This window comes from Ambystoma mexicanum, chromosome 9 (assembly GCF_040938575.1).
Source record: "Ambystoma mexicanum isolate Mex_15411 chromosome 9, UKY_AmexF1_1, whole genome shotgun sequence".
Classification (NCBI taxonomy): Eukaryota; Metazoa; Chordata; class Amphibia; order Caudata; family Ambystomatidae; genus Ambystoma; species Ambystoma mexicanum.
In genome coordinates, this window is record NC_090931.1 from 867340391 (window position 1) to 867352674 (window position 12284).

The following is a 12284-nucleotide window of genomic DNA, read 5'->3' on the forward strand; positions in this document are numbered from 1 at the left end:
CTACTGTGAAGCCCTGCTGGGCCAATTTTTTGTAACCGCATATTCTCTACAAAATTGGTGAGGTTCACACCCTACTCCCCTTCCGGGAGTCCAATAATTCTGACATTATTACATCTGGCCCTTCCTTCTGCATCTTCCACTCTGCCCTCCAGAAACCTCAATTGCTGCTGCAATATCGACACATCCCTCAATGTGTCGTTAAGGCTAGCAGTGTTCACTGCGGCTTCCTTTTCAAGAGCTCCAGTGAGCTGTGCAAGTGCCCGAGCATCTTGCCTCAGAAGGTTAACATCCAGACTGATGGCATCCATTTTGGACTCTAGTGCTAATTTTAAGGCTGCTATGGCGTCCAGCACTCGCTGGTCTCCTTTCATTTGGGTCTGGCCTCCTTGTGAAGATAGGGTCATTAGCGTGGCGTACTCTGTCACATTTGTAGATTTTGTAAAATTGTCAGGCGTGGTTTGCTTTGACTTGGTTTGCTTTGACTTGCTCTTCTGCGACTTGGACGCCATAGTTAGCTAACACAGCACCGGTTCTTCTGTTTGGTTCTGCCCTCGTCGGTGGCCGTTCTGTTGATCACTCCCTGTTAATGGATGTAGGCCGCCTTGAATATCCAGTGCTGTAGTATTGTCGTCACTGATGTTACCATATATTTTGCCACTGGTCAGTGTGCACTCAGTCGCCCAGTGTCTGGTTTGGTGCTCCTCTACAGAGAGGTGGGTTATTGCCCAGTTGTATGTGACCCACAGAGTAATTTCTGTTATAATCTGACACAGGCGGGTAGCTGCTGCCGGCACACACCCATTCGTGCTTACCGCTATTGGGGCGTATTAGTTTTTCTCCTTCCTGCGAGGTTCCCAATAGCCTGTTGGAAGCTGGCTGTAGGCCCGCAGACCTTTGCTTGTGCTTCAGCTTGAATTTCCCCCACTCTTCCTGTATCGTGCCATTGTTGTGTGCATTCATTGACCCCCCTACCCCAGCCTGTGGCTCTTGCACCTTCTTGAGCCCCCATGTCATCCAGCTGGCCACCTTTCCATGCAGAACACCCCTACGGTTCGGGTGTGGTCTCGTGTGTCACCACTCCGTTCATGGCGCCAGTCAGTATGAACTTGGTTGTTGTTGGGCTGTGATTTACAATCCAGCATGTGCTTCTCTTAGACCTTACACCTGGGTTTTGCCTGCAGGGATGTGGATAGCCCTAAGGTGCAGTGCGCTCTAGCAGCTTGTCCCGCAACTACAACCTGATTGGTGTACTCTGCTGACCGGGGTATTGCTTCTGCCCCTGTCTCCTAATCACCAGCTGCTGTCAATATCTGCCCTTAATGTTCGTTCTTGATGTACAAGGTCTGGCAGCAGGGGGGGTCCCGGGGACCATCCTGGGCACCTATTTCCTTCCTTCTGTGCGCCCTAGATCACACCCCGCGCACACTGTCATCTGTCTCCATACTGTTGGTGTGCGTTGGAGCTGTCCCCAGGTCCACAGCCTCTTCCTCACACCATACCTTTTGCATGCGGCTCCATTGGAGTGCCGTTCAGTTGTAGTGCAGCCAGTGGTCATCGACCCATTCTTCAGCTGGCGTCCGTTGCTGCATTTGATATTCAGCTTGTGCTTACTTAGGCCCCATTCTCGGGTCGTGCCTACCTGGATGTGGACTGCAGTAACGTACTGCTCACCTTGGCAGGCTTTTATTCCCTTATTATACTGTTATTATCCCCCGTGGACCGGGGCCTGCTACTGTGCATGCGCACCAATAGTCCCCTTGTTGGTCCGCCTTGGTGTGTTACATAAGTGAGGAGGGTATGGTGTTGGGGGGGGGGGGGGGGAGGCTGGGTGCCTCTACCGAAGCCGGGCACCCCTGTGCTATCATATGTCTCTTGTCTCACCCAGCATACAAGTCAATGAGCGCACGCACTGCTGCTCTGCAGGGCAGCTCATCCCCCGGGTTGCGGCCACCCCCACGGACCTCACCACACCACTATGTCCAGGGTTCTTCCAGCGCTCCTTCGCTGGTCTTCGAACTGCTTGCCAGTCTTCCTTCAGTTCTCGCCCTTCATAGTCCACCCCGACACATTGCTCCTCCTTTGCCGCGCCGACAACGCCTCACACTATTCTTAGCTCGTATTAATCCATCTGCAGGGGCCCGCTGGTATCACTGGGTATTCGCTTGCCGTTCTGGCTTTAGTCTGTGCTAATTTGGTCTGTTTCTCTGTTCCCAGCACGCCAAGTCCTGCAACGGGGGGCTGTGAGCTACTGTAGGCACTGGTGCATCTGTGTACTTGTCGACCCTTTCACAAGTTTGTACCCGCCTCCTTGATGTACCACAAGGAGGCCTGCCCTCGGGCCACCGCCGCCTCAAAATTCTTCACGACTTTGTATTCGGCACCATCGATAATCCCCTGGTGTCCACCAGAACGCTTGCTGGTCTCTCTTGTATTCGGGCACACCACCTCTCTTTAGCACGGTCCACCGATTTGCACCGTGCCAACCATTGCTGTCGCACAACCACCAGCCTTGCGAATGTACAGACCAATTAGACCAGGGGGTGGGGGCACCCGCAGGTCCGACCTTGTTCCACACCTTGTTGTTCTAAGTGTGTCCCGGGTCCTGCCTGCATCCGCCATTTTGTTACACTGCCGTTGGCCAGGTTCTAATCTTCGGGAGCCTGCGCTCGGCAATCCACCCTCTGCCACGTCTCTGCTCGCTCCACCTTATGCTAGCCTGCTTCTTGCAGCCTTTGTTTCATCTGCAGGAGGATTAACGAGTTATTGTTGACGTTTCAGGCCGGATCATTATGATCTCCAGGAGCTGAAGGAAAACATGTCCTTACAGCATGGCTGCTAGCCACGCCCCCCTATTGAAGTTTTATGGTAGTTTTCACTCTGTTTTATTTTTTTCCTGAGCTTCAGTCTGCTTTCACCCCGCTCTAGTTACACCGCTGGATAGGCAAGGTCCTTCGACCCTTTAAAAGGGTCAGTGAGATCAGTCAGGCAGTGCTGGTGTTCGGACCAGACACTAAAGTTCCAGCTTGACTGTTTCTCTGCATCCTGGGTCTTATGTCCTCACACATTTTCCTGATCCCTGAGATTAAATTGCAGATACGGTCTTTCCAGTGTGCCTGACTGCAGTAGAGATCCCAGTTCTGCAGAAACTTGCTAACTTGTCCAATTTCACAGCCAGACAGTGCTGCAGTCTTTTTCTGGTGCTGCTCCCCATGCAACCTTCCGTATGGAGAGTGTTTTTGGCATTCTGTTCGTAGATGACTCTCGTGATAAACTAGTCCCTGTTTGATTGAGGCGTCAATCAGTCTGGCCTTTCTGTTAACACGCTTGCGGGAGTAAGAGCGAGAATGGATTCTCCATATCAATATGCTGGAAATCGGGTCCATCATGCTTATTTCGTCACCTGCAGAACATTGAAGGGAGGTTGCTCAAGTCCTGACCAATCAACAACTTTAATGCATTACCTAAACAAGAGTGGGTGGACTGAGCTCTTATTCTCTGTGTAGGCAGCCCAAATCCATCTGGGACTGGGCTCTGCGAGGATAGGCCTAATTGTTTTGCCTTAACTAGCAGAAAATTGAACATCCTTGGCCATGTCCTGAATAGGCAGCAGTTGACTTTCCATGAGTCGAACTTAATTAGAAGTTGATTGATATCGTCTTTGCGATGTGTGGGTTTGCCCCTAATTGATCTATTTGCCTTTTGTCAGAATGTCAAGCATCCCATGTTCAGTTTCAAGGAGTTTCCCATAAGGGGCTCTGTAGGAATGCCTTAGTTGGGAATGGGTACCTTAATCATTTGTATGACTTGAAACGGTACAGAGTAGCCATGATCCTTGTGGCTCCTGACTTTGCAAGAAGAACGTGGTACTCTGAGCTCCTTGAAATGTTGATTGCTCTTTAGGTGAGACTTCCGCTGAGGATGAATATTCTGTTACAGCCAGGAGGTCAGGTTCTCCTCCCAAACCATGCAAGTCTGAACCTTAATTGTTGATTGCGCCAACTTTTGACTCTATAAACTCTGTGTCCCTTGTTTCTTTTGATCAAGAATTCTATTTTTTTATAGCCTTCACGTTGACTTGTCTTGTGAGTGAGCTACAGGCTCGCTGTGTGGAGTTTACTTTTCTCTTGGTGTACAAGGAGAAGGTGAATTTGGGAGCAAGGTCCTCCTTTCTCCCAAAGGGTTGTCTGACCTCCATCTTTCAAAAGATGATTCTTCCTGTGTTATTTCCTCTGCAATATCATTCCAGTACTGGGTTAGAGGTTTTCTTTAGTTGTCCTGAAGAGGGTGATCTTTTTATGTTTCTCAGTCCAAGGAGAACTGGATTGGCAAACAATTATTTATGTGGTTTGATGAACCGCCAAGGAGGAGGACCATTACCAGGCAGACTATTTTCAGCTGCATTGTCATCTACATCAACACCTTTTAAGAGCAGGTGAAGGACGTGCCTGAAGGCATCAGATTCCAAGCCGCTCCCTCCTCTCTGCAATGGGGTGTTGTTTCTGGACATATGACACACTTAGTCATCTCTGCATTCCCTTGATGAGCATTACTGGCTGGATTATTGTTTTTTGGCTCGGGAAGATACTAGTTCTGGGATGTTGGTCTTGCAACAGTTCCTTCTCTGAGAATCTGTTCCTCGCAGATCCCATGTAGCTCCATATACATATCCGAGATGTCTCATGTGGCTCTGGTAGCAGCCATGATACCGTGACAAAGCCAACCATGGATTTTCACAGTTGGCTGTTCCCTCGTGGCTATTGAAAGGTTGTCTAGATCCAATCTCTACCATGAGCTATTTCAAAGATAAGTAATCCCAGCGAGGAAAACTGTATCCATCTTGCCTTTGCTATAGGGTGTGGGACACTTCTGAATAGTTGCTTGTTTTTTACAGGACTTAATTTTATCCTGTTCCGTGGTTTGGACGAGCTGCAGTGGCTCCTTGGATAATTGGGTTTGTCTGAGCATGTACTGATGAAATTAATTGTCGATTTGATTCGATTGTTTATTTAAATAAATGATTATCTTGGTCTTTAGTTGGCCATGTAGATGAACAAATACTATCAGTAAAACTATACATTCCGATGAAATGTGTTTAAATAAAGTTTTTAATTGTCCTCAACTATATGATTTGATTACTTTTGTTGGCATATCGCCTTTAATTAAGATGTACCAAATGATTTCATAGTAAAATACTCAACCACATGAAAATAAAGGGTAATGTTTAGGGATTAAAACCTATGCAGCTAAATGATCATATCTTCTAATAATACACTGGTTCCCATGTGAGCACAATTGCCATGACGAAACGAACAAAACAAAATAACAATGAGAATATGTACAATGAGCTCATAAGTGGGACGTTATCTAATTAAATGAAAGTTCTAGCATGCTAGATCCCCTGATAGAGCATTCTGCACTTGGCCATTCTCAACAATTGCGTACTGCTGGTTAAACCACTACCTGAAATTCTGTAATTCTGCTCTCAAACAGCCATCTGCAACCTCTGGTTCTCCAATCTGCAACCTCTGGTTCTCCACATGCATTGACTAGAATTCCCATCAGCCTAACCAGCATAGTTAACCATGGGAGTCAAATTTCAGTACATATGGAGACCCAAAGGTTGCAGACCCCTGCTCTAAACCATGCTCTGATTTTCCACCAGTAGCTATGTGAAACAGGAAGGTGTTCTCATTCTTCACTGACTGAAGCCTCCACTATTGTCCAGTGTGGGTGTGGGGGAGGAGGGTGTTATATGCCCCCATTTTTGTGTATAGGCATTTAGATTTCCTGCAATCCTATTTCCTGCCATGGTGCCTTAGGGTGGGACGAGCCACAAGGAACCACATATCTTGGCAGATGCCGGGTGCAGCCATGTCAGGTGTTGGTCACGTGGGGAATGCTGCGTACACACCACAACGGTGCAGAACGCGCTCAGGATCCAGTACGCTTCTCAATCTAGCCCAGTGGTCTTCAAACTTTTTTGGCCAGGGCCCCCCTGAGCAAAATTTGGGCAGGTCGGGACCCCCCAGAAATGCCAAATGGACAGTATATATTGCGCGCCGTCACCTGCTCCCATCAAAGTCGCTGGGCTCCCTCATCCCACTCCTACCCAGTCGCTGGTCTCTCCCCACCCCATCACACACCCAGGGCTCTCCCCACTCTGCTCCCATCACTATCCCATGGTTCCCGCCCATTGTGCTCCCACCATAGTCCCTCGGTTCCCCCATCCCGTTCCCAACACAGTCTGAGGGCCAGTGGCAGCTGGTGAATCTTTTTTAAGTGGAGGGGCATTAAGGGGAGGTTCGGGGGGGTTTCCCCCTGTGAATTTTTTTTTAAATAATAGGTTAAAATGTTGCATTGTAGAGCATACTTTTAACAAAAAATGGGTAAATAGCCAAACAGTTTGCAATTGTTGCTGGGAGTCCAGGGGGCAGGCATTGATATTTTATTTCTATCGCGCTCGTACACAAGTGTTTCAGAGCGTGACAAGGCAAGGGAGGGGAACAGAGGAGAATAAAACAGCGATCTTACTAGGCCCAGTGACATTGAGAACGCGCAAGTGTGAGGGGAAAAGTGCATGGAAGGGGGGAGAAGTGGAAAGTGCGAAGCAGAGGAGAAACAGATAAATAACAATAAATAAATAATAAAGGCAACAAACAGTGGTAGTGCAGCCAGCAATTTTCAAGTGCTACGTTTAAGGCAGCAGACAGGGTAGGTCTGATAAGTGCAGGAAGAAAGATGGTTCTCCTCAAGTTTTAGAGTGGCAGGGCGCTGTTCCAGAGGGAGGCCCCAGCCGAAGACGGAGATCTACCCCCAGCTCGTTTCTTTGATAAACGACTGACCCTGAGGGAGTTGGAGGTAGAGGAGTGAAGAGCTCGAGAGGGGAGGTATTTGCGGAGGAGTAGCTGAAGGTATTTTGAACCCAGGCCCCAGAAAGCCTTGTGGACAAGGCAGAGGGTTTTGAATGATAGATGTCCGGTAAAAAGATACCATCCCTGTCCCCTGGGCCCCACTGGTCCTAACACAATGAACATGATTATGTGTATATGCAAGGCGCTGCACATTCATACAGCAATCACTCTATCATTCACATGAGCATCCATCACCATACACTCACTCATAACGCATCCATACACATGTTTAAATAAAAACAATGAACATAAACGTACCTTCTGCATTGGCCTGTGTGTGGGTGCTGAAACGGCCTGCTCCAGCTGCTCTGTCCGTATGTGCGAGGAGGCGCAGGAGCTCCCCCTCGGACATACAGACATGCAGTGCCCCAGCAAGCATTTCCAATGAGCTATGCAATGCTGGCGAAGCAAAACGCCCCAGCACTTGCATGGCTCAGTGAGCATGTGCGGCTGGGGAACTAAACTGAACTGTCAAAGGGAAACAGTGTTTCCCTTTGACAGTTCAGCCAGCCCAAGAGCACTCCATTAGCTGGATAAAGCAGCTGAGGGAGTGCTCACTGTTTCACTGGGCTGGCTCCTTAGCTCCTCCATAATGGGTGAGGGGCCACTGGGTGGGCGCCTCTTGCCATTATGGATGAGCCGCCAGGCTCTGACAGGCCTATAGGGCAATGCCTGTACCAAAAATGTAAAATGCTAGTTTGGGCCAATCAAAATGGGCCACCATTTTGGCCAATGTGGACCATTTTGATGAGTTACTTAACTATGCAGTTAGTAATGTTGACCATTGTTGCTGAATATATCACAATTTACTTACATTTTAACACAAAGCACCCCTTTGGGTACTATTGAAACAGTGGGCTTCATAACTACTCTGGCGGTAGCTGTGCCGGTAAAACCGGCACGGCTGCCACTGGAGTTGCATCCGGGTCTGGCACCCGCGAATGGGCAATTACTAGGTCATGCCGAGTTAGGCGGACATGATAATTGCCCTTTCGAAGGTGCCGGTAGATCCCCATTCCCATTTGAGCCCCATATGGCTCAAATGGGAATGGGGAGCTCGGATGCACCGGCACCGTTAATAACGGTGCCGGTGCATCCGACGAGCTGAGGTCAGACCTGGCGGGGGCTGTCAAGCACCCACGAGCACAACTCTTACTATGGCGGAACGGTAGCAACGGTGCCGGTAGCTTACCAGCACCGTTGTTACTGGTCCGCCATAGTAGTAATGAGGCCCAGTCTGTGACTAAAGGAATGAATATCCATTTACAACTGTGGGCCACTTTTTCATTGTTGCCTGAGACAGTTTCATGCTTCAGCCCGCCCATGTGGGCCACCCCTGCCCATTTCTTCCAATCTAAAAAAAAAAAAAAAAAAAAAAAATCTTTTTTCATGCTGAGCTCTCAGGGCCCCCCTGGGATGCACCCGCGGACCCCTAGGGGGTCGCGACCCACAGTTTGAATACCTCTGATCTAGCCGTTGGATCATCTGATGCGTCCTGTTCTCTCCCGCTCACTTTACTTGTTGATCTACTGTTCATTCGGACATTGTTTATTACACAGACCTGCTATTGGATTTTCTTTGTTACTAGCTTTGTTGGCTTACTCCGGTTGTTTGCAACATCCATCTTCGGACCTTCTTCATGGACTAACCTTTGTTGTGATGCCTTGAACGTGAACCTCATTTGGGACTTCTTGTTGTATTGACTTGGGAATTCTTCCTTCCTTCCTTTATTTTGGCTCTGTGGGTATCTAAAAATTGTAGAACTGCTCTGAAACCAAGAGGAGAATTCTTCCCTTTTGGTTGTGATAGGATCAAGTACCTTAGTTGGTGTCCTTGTGCCGTTCGGGTAAGGTCCCACAGATTTCTTTTTCTTTTCCCTGCAATCATTGGGGAGCCAGTTTTCTAGTCTATGGACTTTACCCTTTGATTTGCCAGGGCTCCCTTCCTAAAAAATATTTCACACTTTCCCCAGGTAAGATGTTGGGAGAGAGAGGTGGTAGTCCAAAGGCAAACAGACCTACACACTACTAATATTGAATGTTTTTTCCATGCGACTCTTTAAGAGAGTTGTTATCTGGTTTTCCACTTCCCTTTCGCCAGAGTTTTTTCATAGTGTGTTTTTTCTTACTTGTGGAGGAAGGCCTGAAGCCCCGCAGCGCTGTCTAGCACGCATTTGTGACAGGGAGATCATAACATTGACTATAAATATAGGGCCAGAAATTGTTATAAAACAAGGACCAGCATTTTCATGTAGTTTTTCTACTCTTTGTGGCACCAGACCAGCAGCATCATATCTTTGCAACAAAGTCAGGAGATTTTGGGCAACTTGTGCTTGTAATGATTGCATCACAGCATTAGACAACATTTGCATCCATTTCTTTTTTACTCTTTGAGCCACTAGACCAGCATCATCATATATTTGGACAAAGTCAGGAGATTTTGAGCTACGTTATGTTATCTGCATTTGTATAGCGCACGGTTGCACGGAGGCATCATGGCGCTGAAAAGGAGGACTGATCACATAGGAGAGAGCCACAGAGTAGAAAGCTAGAAAAGGGCGGCCTTAAGTGCTCTTCTAAAAGCAAGGTGGTTGGGAATTTTCCTCATGGCAGAGGGGAGACCGCTTCAGAGGTTGGCCGCGGCTATGGAAAAAGCCCTACCACCGATCCTAGTACGGTGAAATCTTGGAACAACAAGGAGGTTCACAGTGGAAGAGCATAGATCCCGTTCTGGGAGAAAGCGAGAACATTTGACCTGCAGAAACTCGGCGCTTTGACCATGGATAGCCCGGGGAATTATGCACAGGGCCTTGAAATGGACCCACTGGCCAACCGGGAGCCAATGGAGTGAACGCAGGACCGGGGAGATGTGAGCTCCATACGCGGTGCCTGTAGCCAGTCTAGCCGCCAGATTCTGTATACGCTGTAGATGCTGTGTCAAGCCAATAGGCTGCGACAGATATAGCGAATTACAGTAATCCAAGCAAGCAAGAAAGAACTAGCGCTGCAACTACAGGAGGGCGCATAGGTTTGGGTATCATAGGTAATACCTTCTTCAACACCCTGAGTTGATAGTGACCAGCTTGGCACAGAGCTGTCACTTGATTTGACATAGAGAGGGAGGCAGAGAGAATGACATCCAGGTTTTTTACCTTACTTACTGGCCTGGGGAGAGGGCCCAGGGAACAGGCCAGTAGGCAGTGGCCCCGAGTGAGGGATCCGGGAACAGCCCACCACCAATACCTCGGTCTTGTCACCGTTGAGCTTGAGGCAGTTATGTGTGCTTGTAAGGACTGCATCATGGCATTAGACAATCTTTGATGACTGTGGAATGTGTGACATGAGTAGTGTATCTGGAATAGACTCCTAGATGAAATTCATGCATTACTGCAAAACAATAGTATTTCTCATATTTAATCCTCTATCACCATCGAGGATCACCAAATGGGCTGTTAATAAGCAATCCGTTACCTTACAACGTTGTATAACAAACCTGGTGCCTGAGAGAGGTGCACTATGAATGAGACGTTAGAAACTCCCTTGTCAGGGCAATGTGCACACTCCGTGTAGATTTGCATAATTTCTCCAAATTAATTTGAATGTGATTTGGGGGTATGCCCACCATAGGGGCATGTTGGGCAAAGTGGGATTATTTTGTTTTTTTTGTTTTTTGTTTACATTTCCTTATGACCATACACTTAAAGTAAAACATACCCAAAAGGTGTTAAAGTTCTTAATATAAGACTTGTGTAACCACTGTTGCCCGATGTATTTAGCTTCTATATATCCATCTGCTGAGATTCAATCATATGCCACTCAGATAATACAAGCCAATGACGGACATCTACAAAATCTTTGCAAAATGGAGAAGGATGCTGTCTTCTGTGTGATTGATCCCTTGCTGACCTTAGAAATGGTGATCTTACTAAGTCATGGCAACGTTACAAGGAACCTGTTGGAGCTGTCGTATGTAGGGAGGGTGTAAGCTACTGTATGTTTCTATTGCAAACGAACTTTATCTCTAATATATAATTGCAACACATAAGTGAATGTTTTCTTTCAGGTGGGCATGTATTCTTATTCAAATGACAGCTGTGTTCTGCTAAAATGCTATACAACAGCTGTTTCGCACAAATCATAACATGAGCTGTATGAAGACCAGTGTGGCCCCAAATAATAATTCTTCCGCCCACACATGCCCTTTGAAAATTGGAGGTGTAGGCAATTGTCTTTAAGTTCATTGGCTCATTTTGTACCAACTGCATGCCATGACAGTCATGGAAGAGGATTGCATAGGCATCTTTTAGATTGTTGTTGTGCTTGGTATTCCGACTCAGGGATCAGTTAAAAGAGAGTTCCCACATTGCTTGTGCCAGTTATAAAACTGCAATTTGTGATATCACCATACATACGATTTAGGTTGTTAATATTACTAATGGGTTGTATAAAGAATTGCTGGAATTCGACCTTTAATGCTTCCTATTTGTTTTGTAATGGTGTGATTGGGTCCTTTTATCACTTCTCATTCTCCTGTCCTCTGTATAAGGACCTGTGAGCTGCTTATTTGATTCCACTTATTAAATGTTATGTTGTCAATTGTGCTAGTGGTGGTCTGTATTTATGCAAGTCTTACCCTACATGCTAAGAGGTTCTTATCCGTGTCACATTACATCTACAGAGCTTGGCTGTGAAGAGGAAAAAGATCTTCTGCTGTCATTACATAATTCTGCGTTTTTGTACTTCTAATTATGGATCTTACTGTAATGAAATACCTTTAACAAAAAAAGAATGTGGTGTTATTTGGTATAGTGATTTGTATTTATTTATATAATATATTGTGATTGTACTTCTTTGCATTTATGTCTTACTGTTTTGTTGCATGTAATTGCTTTTATGATGCGTTGAAATAAAGCTGTATTGTATACATTTACATTGCACATTGTGTTTTTCTTAGTAAGCTTAGTCCTATTGGCACAATTTAGAACTAATGCTTTTAGTCAATTTACCATCTTTCTAAAAAATTATTCTGTTACTGTCCAAATGAGAAAACTCTTGGTTAAATGATTTTCTTCTTATGACTCATCTAGAGAGAGTGATTATTACAGATGGTTTTACAGATGGAAGTTCAAACCTTGCTCCAAAAAACTGGAGATGAAATGATAAAACTCTAACATCAAATGACTCCAGATGTATAATTCTCATTCGTTCTTTCTAACCAGGGTTCTTTTTTCTCCCTATAGATGAGGGCTACTACCAAAGTGGGAAATTTCAATTTGAGATTGAAGTTCCGGAATCTTACAATATGGTGGTGAGTTTTCTGTTCATGGGACTTTTGGGTTTATGCAGCAAAATCTGTGTTGGTTATCATACATGG

General features: G+C 46.4%; 1 protein-coding gene across 4 annotated transcripts in view; it reads left to right on the forward strand.

The window, feature by feature from the left end:
- Positions 1-12284, forward strand: part of UBE2F (ubiquitin conjugating enzyme E2 F (putative)) — a 1548845-nt gene that overhangs the window by 673033 nt on the left and 863528 nt on the right. For all 4 annotated transcript variants that reach the window (XR_011274699.1, XM_069615950.1, XM_069615951.1 and 1 more), the window contains one exon: positions 12151-12218. Coding sequence is in view for 3 of the 4 variants with exons in the window: in XM_069615950.1 (XP_069472051.1) it covers positions 12151-12218 (68 nt within the window). In the remaining variant the exon portion in view is untranslated. The remainder of the gene's footprint in view (positions 1-12150; positions 12219-12284) is intronic.